This window comes from Orbicella franksi, chromosome 4 (genome assembly GCF_964199315.1).
Source record: "Orbicella franksi chromosome 4, jaOrbFran1.1, whole genome shotgun sequence".
In the NCBI taxonomy this organism is placed as follows: domain Eukaryota; kingdom Metazoa; phylum Cnidaria; class Anthozoa; order Scleractinia; family Merulinidae; genus Orbicella; species Orbicella franksi.
Genome location: NC_138148.1, coordinates 30,171,827 through 30,190,185, shown reverse-complemented (window position 1 = coordinate 30,190,185; position 18,359 = coordinate 30,171,827). Strand labels below are relative to the sequence as shown.

General features: G+C 39.9%; 1 protein-coding gene, 1 long non-coding RNA gene and 1 pseudogene across 3 annotated transcripts; 1 reads left to right on the top strand and 2 right to left on the bottom strand.

The window, feature by feature from the left end:
* Window positions 1-920: 920 nt before the first annotated feature.
* Window positions 921-2,080, bottom strand: LOC145485695 (galanin receptor 2b-like). The gene has a single exon (XM_081464318.1). The coding sequence runs from the start codon at window positions 2,078-2,080 to the stop codon at window positions 956-958; it is 1,125 nt and encodes a 374-aa protein (XP_081320444.1). The 3' UTR covers window positions 921-955.
* A 1,950-nt stretch (window positions 2,081-4,030) lies between these two features.
* LOC145483865 (uncharacterized) lies at window positions 4,031-5,809 on the bottom strand. The gene is made up of 2 exons (XR_014048966.1): window positions 5,543-5,809; window positions 4,031-5,284 (listed from the first exon to the last, which is right to left on the bottom strand). It is a non-coding gene; the product is annotated as an uncharacterized LOC145483865 (long non-coding RNA).
* A 252-nt stretch (window positions 5,810-6,061) lies between these two features.
* On the top strand, window positions 6,062-17,932 carry LOC145485694 (putative ATP-dependent RNA helicase DDX28; annotated as a pseudogene). Its single transcript, XR_014049215.1, has 16 exons — window positions 6,062-6,145; window positions 6,779-7,109; window positions 7,902-8,021; window positions 8,759-8,905; window positions 9,862-9,993; window positions 10,148-10,205; window positions 10,956-11,098; window positions 11,952-12,020; window positions 12,236-12,317; window positions 12,727-12,833; window positions 13,747-13,863; window positions 14,273-14,360; window positions 15,027-15,181; window positions 15,831-15,920; window positions 16,355-16,519; window positions 17,338-17,932. The product of XR_014049215.1 is annotated as a putative ATP-dependent RNA helicase DDX28 (transcript).
* Window positions 17,933-18,359: the final 427 nt, after the last annotated feature.

The following is an 18,359-nucleotide window of genomic DNA, read 5'->3' as shown; positions in this document are numbered from 1 at the left end:
TTATGAATTACTGGCTGAACTCCCTAGAAACTTATTGCGCTTCTGGGCCGGGTTGTTCAAAGTCCGATTAAGCTAACCCAGGATTAGTAAGAACTTTTAATTTAGGTTTGTATTTTTTCCGTGAGGGTTTCTGTTTTTGTTGCTTGCCCGTCAGTTTTGAGTTTGAAGAATCTCAAACTACGCTAAACATAGGCAGTGAAAATCATTTTTACACAAGAAAAATTAAATACTTCGGTTAACTTTTAATCCTGGGTTAACGTTAACCGGCTTTCGAACAACCCGGCTGAAGGAAAAAGAGAAAGATTTTATTAATACTCGGTTCTTCCAAAGCGGCCATGAAGGACAAACTGATCAAATGGTAACAATAAAGAGCATTTTATATACCGTAGATAGTTTGTTTTTTTTTAATTGTTCTGGTAACATCTGTCGATTGCATGGAGTCTTGGACTCCAGCTCTGAACACTCTCTCCCGAGCTTTTCTTACTCTTGCAAACAAGTCGCTCGTGTTACGTGGCTCTGAAGACAGAAAACGTTATCCGTTTTTGTAGTCACTGGCCTTAGCCAGTCACATCTATGTCGTACATACATCATCGGATGTGTAAGTAAGTAAGATAGTCCGTGACTTTTCGGAAGGTTTTCGGACCAATCTCACGATTATTTTTGTCTTGGCGACACGACGGGAATCGGCGAAAGTTTCTCTGTCCACTGCCGTTCCCGTCCTGGCATTTCCGTCCTCGCCTTGTAGGGTCCGGCCTATTGTTGCGCACAGTGATTCAGGGAACAGATATGCCAAGCACTCAAATTTTAAAACAAGTTGTAATAAAACTTAATTTTTTTGTTAAAATAATAGAAAGATCCAGTTCATTCTGGAGTTCTGCAGTTTCTAAGCATTATCGTGCTCGCCGTTATAAAACTGAATTTGAAGCGGAATGTGGCGTTCAAAATCAACACTTGTTCAAGTTATGATTAAGTCCTTATGAAAAGCTTCCTTAGAATTTGCTTGAAGTTCATTTCTTGCGTCGCTTATTTCAATTTGGTCACTGTTATCGCGGTCTTCAGAACGTTGATTTTGAAATGCTTTTTTCGTGTACATCACTTTGCGATTACTCATGTCTTCCGCTGCCGAAATCTTTCTTCTCTTTCGAGAAAATTTTTGCCAAACGTAGGCAAGCAATCTTTTGTCGAGGACCATGTATTCAAATGGCACTACGGTGAAACTGGAATAAGCTAACGAGTGCGACCAGAGATAAGTGCAATGCACGGTTAAGGAGGAAAACATGTTTCTCAGCAGTACCATGATTGCAAACATCACCCAGCAACTGAGATACGTTACAACCATTGCCGCGCAAATTCTTGTTAGCTTAACTTCTCTTTTCACGCCTACAGCGCCGAGCACGGACCGAAGATGAGCCGAGTGCTCTTGTACATACTTAACGATTGCGTAAAACCTGTAAAACACAACGGCGAGGGAAGGAACTATCCACAATGTCACAATGGCGAGCATGACCGATTTCCCGGTTAGTGCTCCCGAAGGGATCTCCCTACCCGGACTGAGGCATACATGTTCGCTCCGTGCCGCAGTCAACACATGCCCGCTACCTCCGGCTGCGGCGGTACAAATTGCAAACAGCCAGATGAAGACGAGGTGGTATACAGTCTTCCTGAGGGTTATCTCACGGAACGGCGCACGACAAATGGCGTCATAGCGGTCAATACTGATGGCAGCCAGTGTCATGATGTTAACAGCAAAGCTCGCGAACATGGTAAAGAACCTGGCTAAACACACTCCGTTGTCCGCCAGGCTTGAGTCGCCATTGATAGCTCTCATGTGCAGTGGAAGACTGATCAAACATGCGATCAGATCCACGAGTGCAAAATTGGTGATCAGTATTTTATCGGGCGTTAGACCTCCACGGCGATTTTTGAAGATGAATGCTAGAATGATCGAATTCGCGATGATCCCAAGAAAACAAGAAGTTCCTAAAACGGCATTTTGTACTGCTAATCCCAGACATTGCTGATCCGGTTTTCCATTACCCGATTCTCCAAGTGAAAAAGTATGATTCACAAAGAAGGACATCTTTACTCTTGCTTCTTTGCGTGTTTCTGTCGGTAGACTTCGCTAAAACACTGATCAAATCTAAGTTGATGCACCTGCCGCTGAATGATTGGGCAAAAATTCATAAATGGAAATAGTCATTGAAAAGGCTGTGGGTTCAATTACTAATCAACTGGTTAGTTTTTTTTTTTTTTTGTCGTTTTTCATCACATAGAACGCGCGTACGAGTGAAGTTTCTAGATGGGTTAAACAAAACAAAAAAGACTTGACAAATATTGAGATTTACATCCATAGAGAGGTTCTGTTGTTTCAGGAATAATTAAAACACACCTTAGCTTTTCTGTGTAATTTCGCAGCCTATTGCCTATTTAGCCGGGTCAAGATTGGTGAATAGGTTTTAAAACAAAAAGGACTTGTCAAGGTTATGTTAATTGCTTGAAATAGGATAAAAACGCAAAATCTTTGTGATCAGCGTAAATTTATCTCGCAGTAAGTGTTCCAATAGTCGTTATACTTTGCCGGCTGCGAAAATGAAATTATGGTCGGGTTAATGGATTCCGGATGGTGATTTCCCACACTTAATTGTATGATGTTTGCGCTCTCTTTGCCTCAAGCCCAATCCATTGGTTGTTAAAAGTAATGATATTGAATTGTTGACTCTTCATGTTAGCGTCCGATTGAAAGGTGGTTTTCGTATGTGATGTTAAGTGGCACATAAATCTTCGTGCAAGAAATATTAGATGGCATAAAAAATAGCAATTTACACACTTTGTGTGGAAAATGCGTCTACAGTCACGCTACTGCTGTATCATCAATTCCAGTCCCTGAACTTGGTAATAGGACCTTATTATGTATATTAATCGTATGTTTTTTGCCAGAACATGCTGCAAAAAATCTGAACATTTCATCCTTCTCGGTTCTTTGAAATTGCGACTATAGAATGTTCCAAAAACTGACTCGGTATAGTCTACACTTCATTAAGGATTTTTATTTAAGTGCGGACTTCATTAGTACAGCCGTCAGTGACGCACGCGATTAGTCTTTTCGTGCGTGGATACTATCCATGGTTGCCCTAGAAATCACCTTTCAAAATTCCCTGACTTTTCCCTGATAAAAATCCAATTTCCCTGACCAAGTAAACACAGAATATCAGACACAGAAGCGGTTTCTAGCCTCATTTTACAGCCATCCTTTGCAATCGATCATTAAGACCGATAAGTTTTCAATCAATGACTCCAAATGGTCCTTCCAGCCTTTAATGACATTAAATCAGCCATGTGAAATTATTTCAATTTTCCCCGACTTCTCTTCAAATTGCCAATTTTCCTTGGTTCAAAATAAAATTCTCTGACTTTTCCCTGACCTTGAAGAAAATTTTTCCCTGACCATTTCCTGCCCTGTGGCAACTGTTGGTTTTCCTTTCTTTTAAGTCCTCGAAACCGTGCGTTTATTATACGTATTCCTTGAAATTTGGAATTGTGAATCCTATTCTGAGCCCTTTTTGTAATCGATTTGTTTTTTCGTTACAGTTTGAAAAATCTAAGTTCAGGATATTGTTTTAGTTCAGGATGAGTTTTATTTGGATGCCTTCTTAGCGATTCGGACAAATAAAATTAAAATCGAGAAACTTAAATCTAAGTCACAAATAAATATGTAAGAAAGCCACCTAATGTAGCTAACGTCCTAAATGAAAGTAATGTAAGATATTAATAAGTTGTAAATAATGTCAATATTGTAAGTTTTGTTAGTATTGTTACATCGTAAGTTGTGTTAGCACTGTGAGAAGAGCAGGTGATTTTTGTATAAAAAAATAAAACTTTTGTCTTTTTTTAAGAATGAGCTAATGTAACTATTGACACGTCAGTGAACGTTTGATTTCTACCATTCTGCTGCGATATGCTTTCACATTTTGATTCGCATTGAAGGCAGCTTCCCAGTGAACAGATTAACTTCTTATTTATACCACTCTCCTTTCAACAGAAATCTCTCAATTTTTATTAATGAATTTCTCTCTCAAATACTTAACTCAACTTGACAATGTACAATATCAACGTGAAAATATATGGCTTGATAAATTTCTAAAGACCATAAAACCCTTCATTCCAGTTAATCTGTAGTCGCACACGCAACCAATCACATAACGAAACAACAATTCAACTTTACAACAATAATAATTTACATTTTCTTCTTCCTCGCATATCGCGCGTGGGCTGCGAGCGTTCCTTCCTCTCTGTGGATCGTCGCGCGAGAAGAGAGAAACTCGCGAGAAAGTTGGCCTACTCTCGCACGTTTTCCCTTCAAGTTCGAGGTTTGCATTGACATTCGTGACTTGTCGAAGGTTACGTCAACTAGGAGAATAACACCGAAATCACCCGGCTTAATAAGTTATTAAGATAGGGCGTCCATTTTACAGTAGCATCAAATGTCCTTGAAAATGGTTGCTCCTTATTGCTTGTAGTGGTACTGAGCACACCACTACTTCAAATATAGGATGCATTGCTGATTCTCTCTGCGATAGAGTTTCCATTGTTTTCTCGCCCATTTGATAATTAGACCCTTTGGAATATAGAAAGGTAGGTAAAATGTTGATAAAAATTGCAAAACCAACTGTTAAAAATACAATCTGCTCACCTATCAACATCTGACAAAGATAAACAGAATAACATGACGTTACGGCGGTCATGTTGACGTGCTAGCTAACTGCGAAAATAGTGTTTGGAAAATTTGTCCTGATACAGTTGTATCGAGAAAAGTTGTCCTACAAAAGAATTAAGGCGCATGCGACAATGCCGAAAAATATGGTGGGTAAAGGGGGGTCCGCGGTCGCGCGGATCACTTGATCGGCGAAGCTCAGTGTTTCAGTGCGAGAACCAAAGACAGGGAGACAGACAGACAGACAGACAGACAGACAGACAGACAGACGAACAGACACGGTATTCATGTTTTTTCTTCCTTGTTGCTGGAACACCGTCAACGTCAATCCAGTAACGATAAACTATTACTACCCACAATACCTTGCGGCCTTGTCGCGTACACTTTCGCCATTTCGTGAAACAAACTTTGTGGAAACAGCTGTATACAGCAAACAAACATTTTAAATTGTTTTGGTACACCAGTATGAGTGCTACCAAAACACTAGTAGCATCATCTTCGTCATCACCTCTGTCTATCAATATTTGTCAACATCATAAAACACCCTGTCTCTGTGATCATCACAATCTTCGCCTTCGTCTTCGTCTTCGTCGTCGACGTAATCATCACCATCGCCATCATCATCGTAATCACCATACACCTCAACAAACTTCAAAGTCAGCAACATAAATGTCATCACCAAGGTATGAAACAAAAGGAGAAAAAGAAGCTGGTCCTCGGACAAACCAAACCCCCGAGGTGTGTTTTAAACATGAGCTATACGCGGCTACAAGGTAACTGTAACCGAGCCTTGTCATGGAAACTGTCTGCGACGTCGAGCACGATTAGAACCCGGCTATTCGTCTAAATCGTGCCGTAGGACATGTGAACACTGCAGGAACATCCTGGCGCGCAACACGAGAGTAAGTTCACGAGTTTGCGTGGCTTTATTCTTTCTTCGTCAGAATCAGTTTCCAACCTTGTGGCAGTTATTTTGTCCGTTCCACTTATCAACTGAAACATCTCAGCGACACTGAACTAGTCCTCGTAAAGGGAGTTTTCAATTTCATTGTGACTTGTGCTTCTAAGATGCATGAACACAGCTCTTGGGTGTCTGCACAACACATTACACACAGGACAAATGACCTCATTTATGAACTGTTCAGAGGATCTGCAAACCGAAACATCATATTATGAGTAACATAGTCATAGGCTCGAACGCCAGCCTTTTGACACATGTCACGTGGCATATCAATTTCAAAACCCGGGTCACACTGGAGCGAATTCAAACATTTCCAGTTTTTGGCGAGGAAAAAAATTGGCGAAAGTTTCGCAAGTTCCAAATTTTGGCAGTGGTCGCATCAGATCAACATGTTTGAACCAAAACGTTACCGATTGAAAGATGCGTCACAAGATCCATATTTCTTGATTAAGTATTTTATCAGAGCCAATTTTGTTTGTATAAGTAATAAATCTGTCAACAAGTAGCGTAAAATAAGTGCGACCCCAGTTTCAAAAGCTTGCCAAATTTTGCGGATTGCCAAAATTTCGCCACTCTTCAAAGACGCCGAAGTGCTGCCTCGGAAGCTTCCAAATTTTGGCAAAGCAGACAATTTGTTTTTTTAACCATTAAATTGTCATATTTTTTAAAACATGTCTGGATAAAATTACGGCGAGAAAATAACTTTGGTCGGCTAGTCCAGTTTGGCGCGTGCGATGGCGGGACAAAATTATTTTTTACTAGGTTCATCTGACGCTTTTTATAGTTATTTCAATGGAAACGAGGAATATGAGCAGCGTTTTATTCAAATTCTTATTACTCGCACCTTAGCTTGGATCTGGTTACTAGCAGCAATTTGAAGAGATGGCTTGAGTGAGACAATATTCTTCGATCGCTAGTGGCGCAAGCAAGAACACAAACGCAAGCCGAGCAAAAACTGCTCGTCCAATTATAGGCCGAAAATCACGAGTTGCTGGAGACCGGAGAGTCAAGAAAATGCAGTGTGGAGAAAAATCTGCGAAGAATTAAACTCTCGCATGGAATCTAATAAAATACTTAATTGAGAAATATAGTTCTTGTGACGTTAGTATTATGGAAATAAAGACTTTGGCCTAAGGGATTCAAAATTGGCTTATTTTAGAAATAAAAATACGAGATAATTAGAAGATTTTTCGAGATATTTAGAAAATTGTTTGGGATGTTTAGACATTTTTGATATTTATGTGATATTTGTGGAAAGGCTTGCCCAGAGGGCCTGCCCTTCAAGTTTGATTGTGTTCGGTTTTACCGCGTCTTTCAACCGGGAAGACACTGGGACGAGGTGGGCCAAATCCTGGCGGTGAAAGGCCTTATGGGGAATATTCCAAGATGGCGGCTGTGTTGAGTGGACTTGTGGCAGACTCGCTCCCGGCGAAAACAGTAAGTGAGCGTTTTATAGCTTAGACAGTTGAAAATGCTTTTAGGACTTCTATGTTCAGCGTTATTCCTGAAATACTTCCCTAGAGTGCATTTTTAACAAGGCGATCTGGGCAAAAGTGTGCAACACGTGCTTTAGCTTGTCAAATCGAGATGTTCGGGTCAGCTGTCGGGTTTAACTGTAAGTTTACTGTGTACCAGTTCAGCCGACCAGTTGTGAAACTGATAAAGTAAATGCTGCTACTCGGATCAGATGAAGTTTTAGTAATATTTCATGTTTCAGTCGATCGGTAGCGTATTTTGCAGTCTGAATGCAGAACGGCCAATGATGGTTAACCATTTCCAACTCTGGGGGTGCTCCCATGAGGGTGCTACCCCTACCAAGATCCTGTTTTGCGGGCGTGGCTTGAAATTTTTTTACCGTTTTTTTTACCAATCCTAAAACAACACATTACCTCCAGTCTGATTTTTTCAGCTCAGTACCCTAAAAGGTACCACAAAAGCTCTTGTTGTGGACCTTTTGAGGCTGAACACTCTTGGAGGTACCAAAACTGCTTTTTGAACCCCTGAAAGATACAATGAGCAACCCCTTCCTTTTTATATGGTAGTCCCCCCTGATCTGCATATAGCCGGGAAACAACTTAATTGATCAACAGAAAATAGACAGTTTTAACAGAACTACAAAATATTTTCTCCAGTGTTGTAAGTTTGCTATATCTTGCATGTATATTTTTCAGCATCTGAGTGGTGTATTACCATATATACACACTGTAATGATTTTGTTTTTTTTTCCAGAAATTTTGCTGCCATCATGTTAAATGGTTGTCACGCTTGGCCAGCAAGGCTGCAAAGTCACGGGGCAGGGGTCCTTCTGCTAAAACCACAGAACAGGCTAAACCAGTTAAACGACATGAAGTAAGTTGGAAAATTGTCACTGAGTAGGTGTATTTACTCTATAGACTAATTAATCAATGTGAACATGGCACTGGCTCTACCAAAAGAAACTCATGGGACTTCATTACATTTAAAATTCACAAACCAAGTGTATGTATGTAAATAGTTCACTTCAGTTAGTTGCAGTCAGTTACATTTGTACATCTAATGTTCCTAACTGGTACTGTAAGAAATGTCCAGAGACAAGCAAGGCTAATTTGTATGTTGATATCAGACACTAAAGGGTTATTTTTTTAAAATGATTTAGGGGAGCAGGGATGGTGTAGTGGTGAGAGTACTCTCCTCCTGCTAGTGAAGCCCGGGTACGAATCCTGGACCCAGCTTCATAAGTGGGTTGAGTTTGTTGTTGGATCTGGCCTTGCCTCTGAAGGTTTTTCTCCGGGGTCTCTGGTTTCCCACCCTCCACAAAAACCAACACCAGTGGCAGATCCAGACTTTGAGCTAATGGGGGCGGGAGGCAGTTTTGTTTTACTTGCTCTGCCAGCTTTTCTTCCTTCAGTCATTTCTTCTTTTTTCACTAAAAATAGGGGGGTGGGGGGAGGCAGGTCCCCAGGGCCCCTCCCCTAGATCCGGCACTGAACACTTCTAAATTCCAATTCAATCTGGAAGCAGTAGACAAAGGGCATCTTTGTGGGATATGCCACTGCAAATTCCTATTTATTTTATTTTATTTATTTATTTTATTGAATGATCAACAGGATTTAAAGCCTATAATTTCAAGAGTGCTGAACAAAAGAAGACAAGCGGCTAATCAAAGAATAATATCAGCACAAGAACAGCTTCAAAGCAAAGAGTCAATCTCCAAAGGACCCAGAGAAATTATAATTGAGCCATCTTGTTCTGAGGTATGTGCTATTTTCAGCAATCATGTTAACAAAGGCAACCATACGGACACAGTACTGCTTAAGTCTTGTACTTTCAAGTGACTGGCTGTATTGCTGTGATTATGTGATGTCAGGAAAATCTGGCCTGGATGGGATGCAAGTCCCTTAAGGTTATGATGGGAGTTCCCTATGTTCCCTGTGTTCCCTGTGGGAGTTCCCTAGGATTGGAAGCGAGTCTGTTTAGGTTACCTTGGGAGACCTCATAGGCTGAGGTGCATCCCTATGAAAAGGGAGGTGAGTACTCTCAGGTATAGGGTGGAACTGCTCGGGCTCACTAATTCTCCTCTGAAAATTAACCTCAAGTAAACTAAGAAAATGAAGCTTAAGGTTGTGCTGGTTTTACAAGTATTTGTAGTACTTAACAAATATTTGTAGTATTTAACAAGTATTCCACCAGTGTGCATTGGATATCAGATGGTAGCCAACAAGGTGCATAACGTGGTATAAATTGTTTTATTAAAAATGCCCCTGAGATATACTAGGAAAGTTAAACTAAAATAAAAATAAAAAACTTAATGCCAAAAAAATGTATTTTTAGAGCATGGTATAATGGCTCATAATCCATGATGGCTCTGCCAATGAAAACTCTTGAACTGCATCATACAGTGGTACAGTTTTTAATAATATGTTATTTTTGGGTGAGCAGGGATGTGCAATGGTTAGAGCGCTTACCTCCCACCAATGTGGCCTGGGTTTGATTCCCCCGTGTTCCATTTGTGGGTTAAGTTTGTTGTTGGTTCTCACCTTGCTCTGAGGGGTTTCCTCCAGGAACTCCTTTTTTCTCTCCTCCACAAAATAACTCATCTCCAAATTCCAATTCAACCAGGATAGAAGACCTGCATAAAAACCAGTTAGGGCTGATGTGGCTTCCTCTCTAAATATTGTAATTACTTTTTTATTAATTTCTGTTCATTTAGAATCCTGCATTCACACCAGAAAAGGATACTGATTTTAAGTCACAAGTGTCATCATTTAGTGCCCTTGGATTAAGAGAGGATGTTCTGAAGGCTTTGTACAATATTAAAGTAACTAAACCCACCATCATTCAGGTGTGTATTACACTAATGCCAGTCATTCTGTAATCCAATTTAAGTCATGCTTTATGCTTGTGCACATACTACTACGAGAAATGGTTGTCTTGGTGACATCTCCGCATGATCATCAACAGAGCTGGATTTATAGAACGTGTAATTTTCCTTTCAGATGGTGACAATTCCACCAATACTAAGAAGAGAACATGTCCTCTGTGCAGCGCAAACAGGTCGGTTTAAATGAAGTGCCATTTGTGCTGACTTTTAGAATTGGAAATTTATTTTGCTCAAAATTGGTTGTTTTCTTATTTGCTGTAATGTCAAACCTCACATGTATGCTTACCATATTTGTAGATCTTGGTATAATAGCTCATAATCCATGATGGCTAGGCCAATGAAAACTCTCGAATTGCATTATCCAATGATCCAGTTTTTAATAATAAATTATATACAAAAGTGTAGTCCTATAGATACAATAATTGCATAATAATTATAGAAACATGTGGTGATCACTTAGATAAAATCTTCTGCATCTGTTACATGCCTGGGACAGTAGTCAAATTATCATTTATGACTCTACTCCTTCCATGTGTGGAACAATAATTGTGACCAAACTACACTTTAATGATTTGTTCCTTTTGAGCCAAGTGGCTCATCAGGCTGGCACTTATCTCTGGTTTGTATGGAGCATGAAGCAACTAGAAGTATTTCTACTCACCCTGGATGAGATGCTAGTTCATTACAGGGTTAACCTCAGCATTAAATTTGTGGGTGCCCAGTTATACACCTGTGTGGAGAGAGGCACGTGAGAGTAAAGTGTCTTGCCCAACAACACAACACAACGCCCCTGGCCAGGGCTGGAACCAGGACCACTTGATCTGTTATTGTGTGCATTAACCATGAGGCCACCATGCCTCCTCTAGTAGTCGCTAGTAGTTGTAGTAGTCTCGTATAATATTTATTTTGCATTGTGATCACAGGAACTGGGAAAACTCTGGCATATTTGGCACCAGTAGTACATCATCTGAGAGAGGATGAAAGAACACATGGTGTGATAACGCGCCTCAAAAGACCAAGAGCTTGTATTGTCGTACCATGCAGGGAACTTGCCGTGCAGGTTTTAGTAAGTGATATGATGTATCTCAACTTGGTTACAGTGATTGAAAGGGTTGGAGTTATACATGTAATTGATTGAAAGCCAGCAAGACCTCAAATTGATATTTAGCTAAAGGCAAAAATTGCAGGGAAAAGGAAACAAGCAAAATTGCAGAAGACCGTTTTATCTTTATTTCAATTCAGACCATGTGACATTACCCTTAAGAATTATTTTGTTGAGATTCAAAAATGTTTGCTTGGAAATAAATGAAAAAGCTTCAGATAACTGTAGAGAAAGTATCAATTCTGTATAGAACATTGCGTGATCTGAAAATTATTAATAGTCAATTTGCCTGGTTTTGATTGACAAGTGAAATGGCAAGTAAATGGCATTTAAAAATTAAAAAAAAATTACAAATATATTCTAGAGAGGAAGCTACATCAGCCTTAGCTGATTTTCATTCGGGTCTTTTATCCTGGTCGAATTGGAATTTGGAGATGTTGGTTTTTGTGGAAGGAGGAAAATTGAAGAACCCGGAGAGAAACCCAATGGCAAAAGCAAGGTGACAACCAACAACAAACTCAACCCACATATGGCACCGAGCCAGAATTGAATCTGGGCCACATTGGTGGGAGGCGAGTGCTTTCACCACTGTGCCATCCTTGCTCCCTATTGGAAAGAGATACAACTTCCCAGCAACTTGATGAAAAGCGTTTTGCTTAAGGACACTTTATCATCAAGGGTTCTGTTTATTGTAGTACAGTGCATTTTTTTTTTTACCTTGTGCATCAATATGTGCAAATTCAGCCACTGGGCAGAGTGTTGCCATTGCTGTATTAACATGACTTGTACAGTTGCCTTACTGGGTTGTATTCTGCAGGAAGTTGCTAAGTCATTGAGTCATCATGCACGTTTCAAATCAGTCGGGATCATTGGAGGACGAAAGAAGGTAAGGAAGTTATAATTATACCAACTCTGGATGAACATAGCTAATAATTATTACTGAAAGGCTGAGTGAAATTAATAATTTATATCACACATGGTTTTTAAAACTTATAACTTTTTAAATGTCCTTTTTCAGTCAATTTTGAGTCCAATATGGTTTGCAGTATAAGGGACAAAATCAGTGAGTTTGAGTTTTTTCTTTGAATTTTTTTATTGTAGAAATTTATGAAGGTAGATCTTCAGTCTCCAGTGGATCTTGTCGTTGGTACGCCAGGGACATTGCTTCAATTCTGCGAAAAAGGTATAGAACCTTTTGAAGTTCTTTCAAAGTTTAACTGCCCAGGTTTAATCCATCTCTTGTCATTTTTCTGTGCATACACCGTCACTCAGAAAAACTGAAATGTTTAAAGTTGCTTTTGAACTCTTATTTTATATGTATTTGAACAGTGTGTCTGATGACGAATTAGGTTTTTTTTTAAATTCTTTATTTTGTATTTTAGAACTTTAGATATCTAACAGCGATTAGTGTAATCTATATACTTTGAATTCTTTTTTTTACTAAAACATTTATATAGCTCGGCGATTACTTTTCATAAGGGGTTATAGACCCCTTTGTGTAGTATCTACATGGGTTATAATTTTATTTCTTGTTTTTCGTTAAATATTATTGTGATATATTGTAATAAATGGCAAATTGCTTTTTACTTCAGCTCGTTTATTCTTCTCGGATTTGTCTTACTTGGTGATCGATGAAGCCGACACCATGTTTGACGGCCATTTCAGACGGGACACTATGGACCTTCTTCAATCGATCTCTGTAAGTAGAACTACATTACTTGCAAAAAACAAATCCGGACGATTGAAATTTCGGACAAAAAAGTGTCACCGTCCGAAAATAACACATTGAAAATAACATCGTCCGGAATTTTTAAGCGTCCGAAATATTTACAGTACAGTATAAAACTTTTAAGTAGCTCTAAAACTAATACTTGAGTCTTTGTTTCCTTTATGTTGCGAACTCTAGTTGAGACACTGCCTGAGGTACGTAAAGGCTTGATAGAATTTTTCTTATTTTCCCGTCGGTGTATCATTAAAACCTTGAGGGTGCAGTAAAACTATCATTTTCACAGATGTTGTTTCAGTCTAAAACGTGTTTTGTAGGCGTAAATTTACATTAGCTATGTTTCAGAAGTGTCCGAAATTTTTTCCGAGATTTGTCCGAAATGAGATAAAAATTAAGTTCGAAAATTAAGCGTCCGAGATTTTTTGCAAGTAATGTCGATCCGTGACCCATGCCATTTACCCGCGAACCACGCCGTCTATCCGGGACCTGCACTATCCACCCGCGACCCGCGAAGATTTGATACTTCCGTTTTGAGCACCCAGTTTAAAAAGGGGTCTACTAACCTCTTCTGTAGCATATTAGCTTGGTACAATATAAAGGCGCTTTTTGGACTACTTTTTGTACGGTTAAAAAAGTCCTGGACTCTACTGTTGTTACTGTTGCACTGGTTTGAAAGTCAAGTGTTTCAGGGGCGGATCTAGGGGAAGGTGCAGGGGGTGCGCACCCCCCCCCCCCCAACCCCCTGAGATGACATGCGGCTTTATAAAGTTTGTTTACCTCACCAGTCAGTTACGCTTTTCATTAGTGGTGCACCCCCTCCTAAGAAAACCCCTGGATACGACCCTGTGTTTGGTGTCGGTCGGTTATAATTTGACTTTTCTTTCAGATACGAGAAGAAAAACCGCCGTCTCTGGGAGAAATGCCAAAAGACACACAAGTTACTATTGTTGGTGCAACAATGCCAGAAGAATTATTAGTCGACACTCTCCAAGACATGTTACCGGTAAGATGCAGTCTCTATACACCAGAACAGTTGGGTTTTCAGTTGGTATTTATCGTTCGTTTTTCCAATGAATTTTCAAGTTTTATTGTTTACTTTGGTGTATTAATTCCTGGGCAAAGAAACGCTTACATCTTGCTGTAAAGATTTCGGACTGAAATCCTGCTTTAAACTCAACTACGCTTTACGCCGGCTTTGTGTTTTCCCGCGCGTCGTGAAGGCCTGATGTTTCCCCGTGCTTTGCGCTGGTGACGGGCGCTGGCGACATGTTTTCCCGCGCTTTAGAAACTTTTTTTTATGCTGTTTCTACTGGTTTGCGTTGAATTCAAGCCTTGATTGGTTGACTGTGGTGATTGCTTTAGGTTAATTCCTAGACTACTTTTAAAGTTCATAAACTTGGTTTCACTTTAAGCGCTTAAAAATCTGTACGTCTGGTCTTCATCGAGTCCTGCCTCATATTAGGCACAAGTTCGTGAAACTCAAACAGGAAGAAAAAGCAGGTAAGGAAAAATTTCGTTTAACAAGTACTGTGGAACGATGCCCACTTAAGGGGGAAACCGTCGATCCAAAATTGCAGTAGATGTGAGTGTACGGGGAACATGGAGAATCTGACGTGTAACAACTCACGGAAGATTCGAGTTCTTAAGTATTTGTGAATTAAAAACTAAGGTACTAGGTAAAAGAATTTCCTGATCGCACTTGAGGGAAATAGCGTCGCTAGGAAAGCCACAATTAAGGTTTTCATTTTTCCATACCTTTGTCTTAACACCGAGTTATAATTCCCAGGAAAATTAGAGACATTTGTACGAAAAATCAAAAGTACAATTCCTCGCCTCACACCAAATCTATGTTCTTCAAATTTGACCAAAAAAACCTTCTGCTGGGTATCTTTTTCTTGTAACTCATAAAATACTCAGAAAGTCGACCACTCTCCACTTACTGGGCATTGAACTTTAAACTTTACCCTGACATTTACGGCAATTTTTGCTGTGTTCGCCACCGAAGCAAGATGGGGTCAGAAAACGTGGTAAAGGTCTATTAGATTATAACTACCTCCTGTGATCTCCGTAATGTACTGGCAGCGTACTATATAACAATTGTGTGGTTACCTGTAACATACTACTATGCCTGTAAAGATAGTTTTGTTGTTGTTTTGTGTTTCGCAGACAAACTTTTAAGACTCCTGAGAAATGATCTTCATGACCCCAGTCAGCGAACCATTGTATTCTGTCACACGACAGAAAGCTGTGACTTTGTGGGGCATTTTCTAACGGATAAACGCATCAAGTTTATTCGCCTACACAGCAGTCTACCTTCTAAGGTAATCATAAAATCACAAGCGTACAGAAAATTAGTGTAGACAATCGTATGAAAGCTCGAGCAACTTAAGATTTGCACTATTCTTACATGGGAGGCGGAAATTTATAGACCCAGAAAATACCATGTTTCATACCATGCCATAGAAAATACAGCCAATCAGAATACAGGAGGGCCGTTGTATATTCGACAATATTATATATTCAACCTTCCCATCATGCGCTGATTGATTGCGCATCATTGATTGCACTGTCTTTCTGTATTCATTGTATTCTGTATTCACTGTGTTCATTGATTGCATTGTATTTTCTATGGTACTTGTCACTTGTATTTTCTCGGTATACACACTCGTCTAAAGGCTCGTGTCTATACCGAGAAAATACAAGAGACTCGTGGGTTATTCCACGGTATACCACGATAGAACGTTGCATAACTAATATGCATGTATAGTGCCATGCGGAATGCACTTTGTTTGTGTGTTTATTTGTTTGATTGTTTATTTATCTATTTATTGATTTTCTTATTAATTGTTTCATTGCTAACAGTTTGCGAGTGTCATTTTTTCAGTCTTATTTATCATCTCTGCAAATATGAAGTTGCTCCATCCGTTTATCATTGAATGTCGAGTTATATCTTTTTCCTCTGTGTTGTAGGTTAGAGGCGAACTATTCGACGCGTTTCAAGAAGGAAAAACCAAAATTCTCGTGTGTACAGATGTGGCGTCGAGAGGTGTGGATCCTGATGTGAGTATGAACGAAAATAGAACTCACCGTCCCTCCCTCCTTTACAAGGGAATGGAGACCTTTAGTTTGAACAAGGAGGGGAGAGCGCACTCGTGTGTGAACCAGTGTCATTTGGCGCGAAAAACGCAAGCGCCATCACTCTACTGCGACTCCATGAAAACGATGTTGATTGTGCAAACAAGAAAAAAAATTGAAAGGCAGGTAAGCTCTCATATTACTTGCAAAACTTTCGGACGATTTTAATTAAGTGTCAGAAAATGACACCATCCGAAATATTTTTGTAACTAAGCACACAATTGTAAAATAGCCTATTGGGTGAACTGCTTAAGATAACTAAAAAGCTAATCGAGCTGAGACGATCTTTCCTCTAGACATGTGAAGGTGGAAACACTTGAAGGCGTCATATTCACTCGAACTTGAATGTGTTTTCACAGGTGACCCATGTGATCAACTTTGACTTTCCCACGTCAATCGTAGACTATATTCACCGTGTGGGCAGGACTGGCCGCGTGAAGACTGAGGCGACTCGGAAAGGTGTCTCAGTTGCAACAAGTTTGCTCACCCATAACAGGGATGTCAGAATGGCGAAAACAATTGAGGTTGGATAGTTATGTTACTTATTTCAGATTTTAATTAACGTAATAGGAGAATCTTTGTTTACAATATTTGCGTCATTAGCATAAGCGATACAGTTTCTGACGGAGATACAAAACGTTAGTTCTGACTAATTAAAGGGCACAACACGATTAACTGTCCTAAGGAATTTGAACCCGATGTATTGAATACTTTTTGTGCGACGCGGGTTTAAAAACTCAAAATTTTACAAATAATGTATGAGCTGATTAGCGCTTTTGTCACCCAGAAATTTTTCAGTTTTTGAAAGTCAATTTCTCCTCCAGTATTTCACCCAAAGAGAATTTCACCAAGGTCTTTAAATGTTTGTAGTCAATTCGTGTCTAGCGTGATGCCTTCTCCGCGCCAAGTGGTATGTTAATGGCGAAAAATGTTAACAATGACGTCAGCAAAGATTCTCCTATACCCGTCTAATAGCGTACATTCCCTCTTCAACTGCTGACCGAGGAGCTGGCAGACTCATGTTCGAACACAGTCGTCAACGGCAAAATTCAACGCACTTTGGGTTTGCGATATATTGAATTTTGTAAGCGTTTTTAAGTGCAATGGGTAAAAATGTCTATTTTGTGGTAATCTAAAATGCGAGGCAATACAGCTGATCGATAACAAGAACTAAAATTTCGTTGCATATTCCGCGTACAAAGCAGTAAATTGCGTTCATTTTGGCGTGAAAGTGGGGCATTTCACAAATTTGAGACACTATTGAGGGAGCACGCGCATACGTTTGACCGCTAGCTCCGTTTCGGGCGCAGTTTAACTATCGTAGCATCTTATGTGTTTACAGGAAGCGGCCTTAAAACAGCGACGTCTGGACAACATTGAGATGCGACCCAAGCCCCCCGCCGCCGAGACTGTCCCAAGGAAAACACGGGAAGACAAAGAGACTGGTTCTAAAAGGACTGTTTTAGATGAATACAGCGAGGAGGAGAACGAAGAGGGCGATGTCCAGGTCACGTGATATTAAAGTTCATTGACTGACAGATAAATACAATTGTCGTGAACGTTTGGTATTTATGAATTACTGGCTGAACTCCCTAGAAACTTATTGCGCTTCTGGGCCGGGTTGTTCAAAGTCCGATTAAGCTAACCCAGGATTAGTAAGAACTTTTAATTTAGGTTTGTATTTTTTCCGTGAGGTTTTCTGTTTTTGTTGCTTGCCCTTCAGTTTTGAGTTTGAAGAATCTCAAACTACGCTAAACATAGGCAGTGAAAATCATTTTTACACAAGAAAAATTAAATACTTCGGTTAACTTTTAATCCTGGGTTAACGTTAACCGACTTTCGAACAACCCGGCTGAAGGAAAAAGAGAAAGATTTTATTAATGCTCGGTTCTTCGAAAGCGGCCATGAAGGACAAACTGATCAAATGGTAACAATAAAGAGCATTTTATTTACCGTAGATAGTTTCTGTTTTTTTTTTTTTAATTGTTCTGGTAACATCTGTCGATTACATAGAGGCTTGGACTCCAGCTCTGAACACTCTCTCCCGAGCTTTTCTTACTCTTGCAAACAAGTCGCTCGTGTTACGTGGCTCTGAAGACAGAAAACGTTTTCCGTTTTTGTAGTCACTGGCCTTAGCCAGTCACATCTATGTCGTACATACATCATCGGGTGTGTAAGTAAGTAAGACAGTTCGTGACTTTTCGGAAGGTTTTCGGAGCAATATCACGATTATTTTTGTCTTGGCGACACGACGGGAATCGGGGAAAGTTTCTCTGTCCACTGCCGTTCCCGTCCTGGCATTTCCGTCCTCGCCTTGTAGGGTCCGGCCTATTGTTGCGCACAGTGATTCAGGGAACAGATATG

Bases quoted from the DNA above. Each gene is read 5' to 3' on its own strand.
- LOC145485695 (XM_081464318.1), bottom strand. From the start codon at position 2,080: ATGTCCTTCTTTGTGAATCATACTTTTTCACTTGGAGAATCGGGTAAT.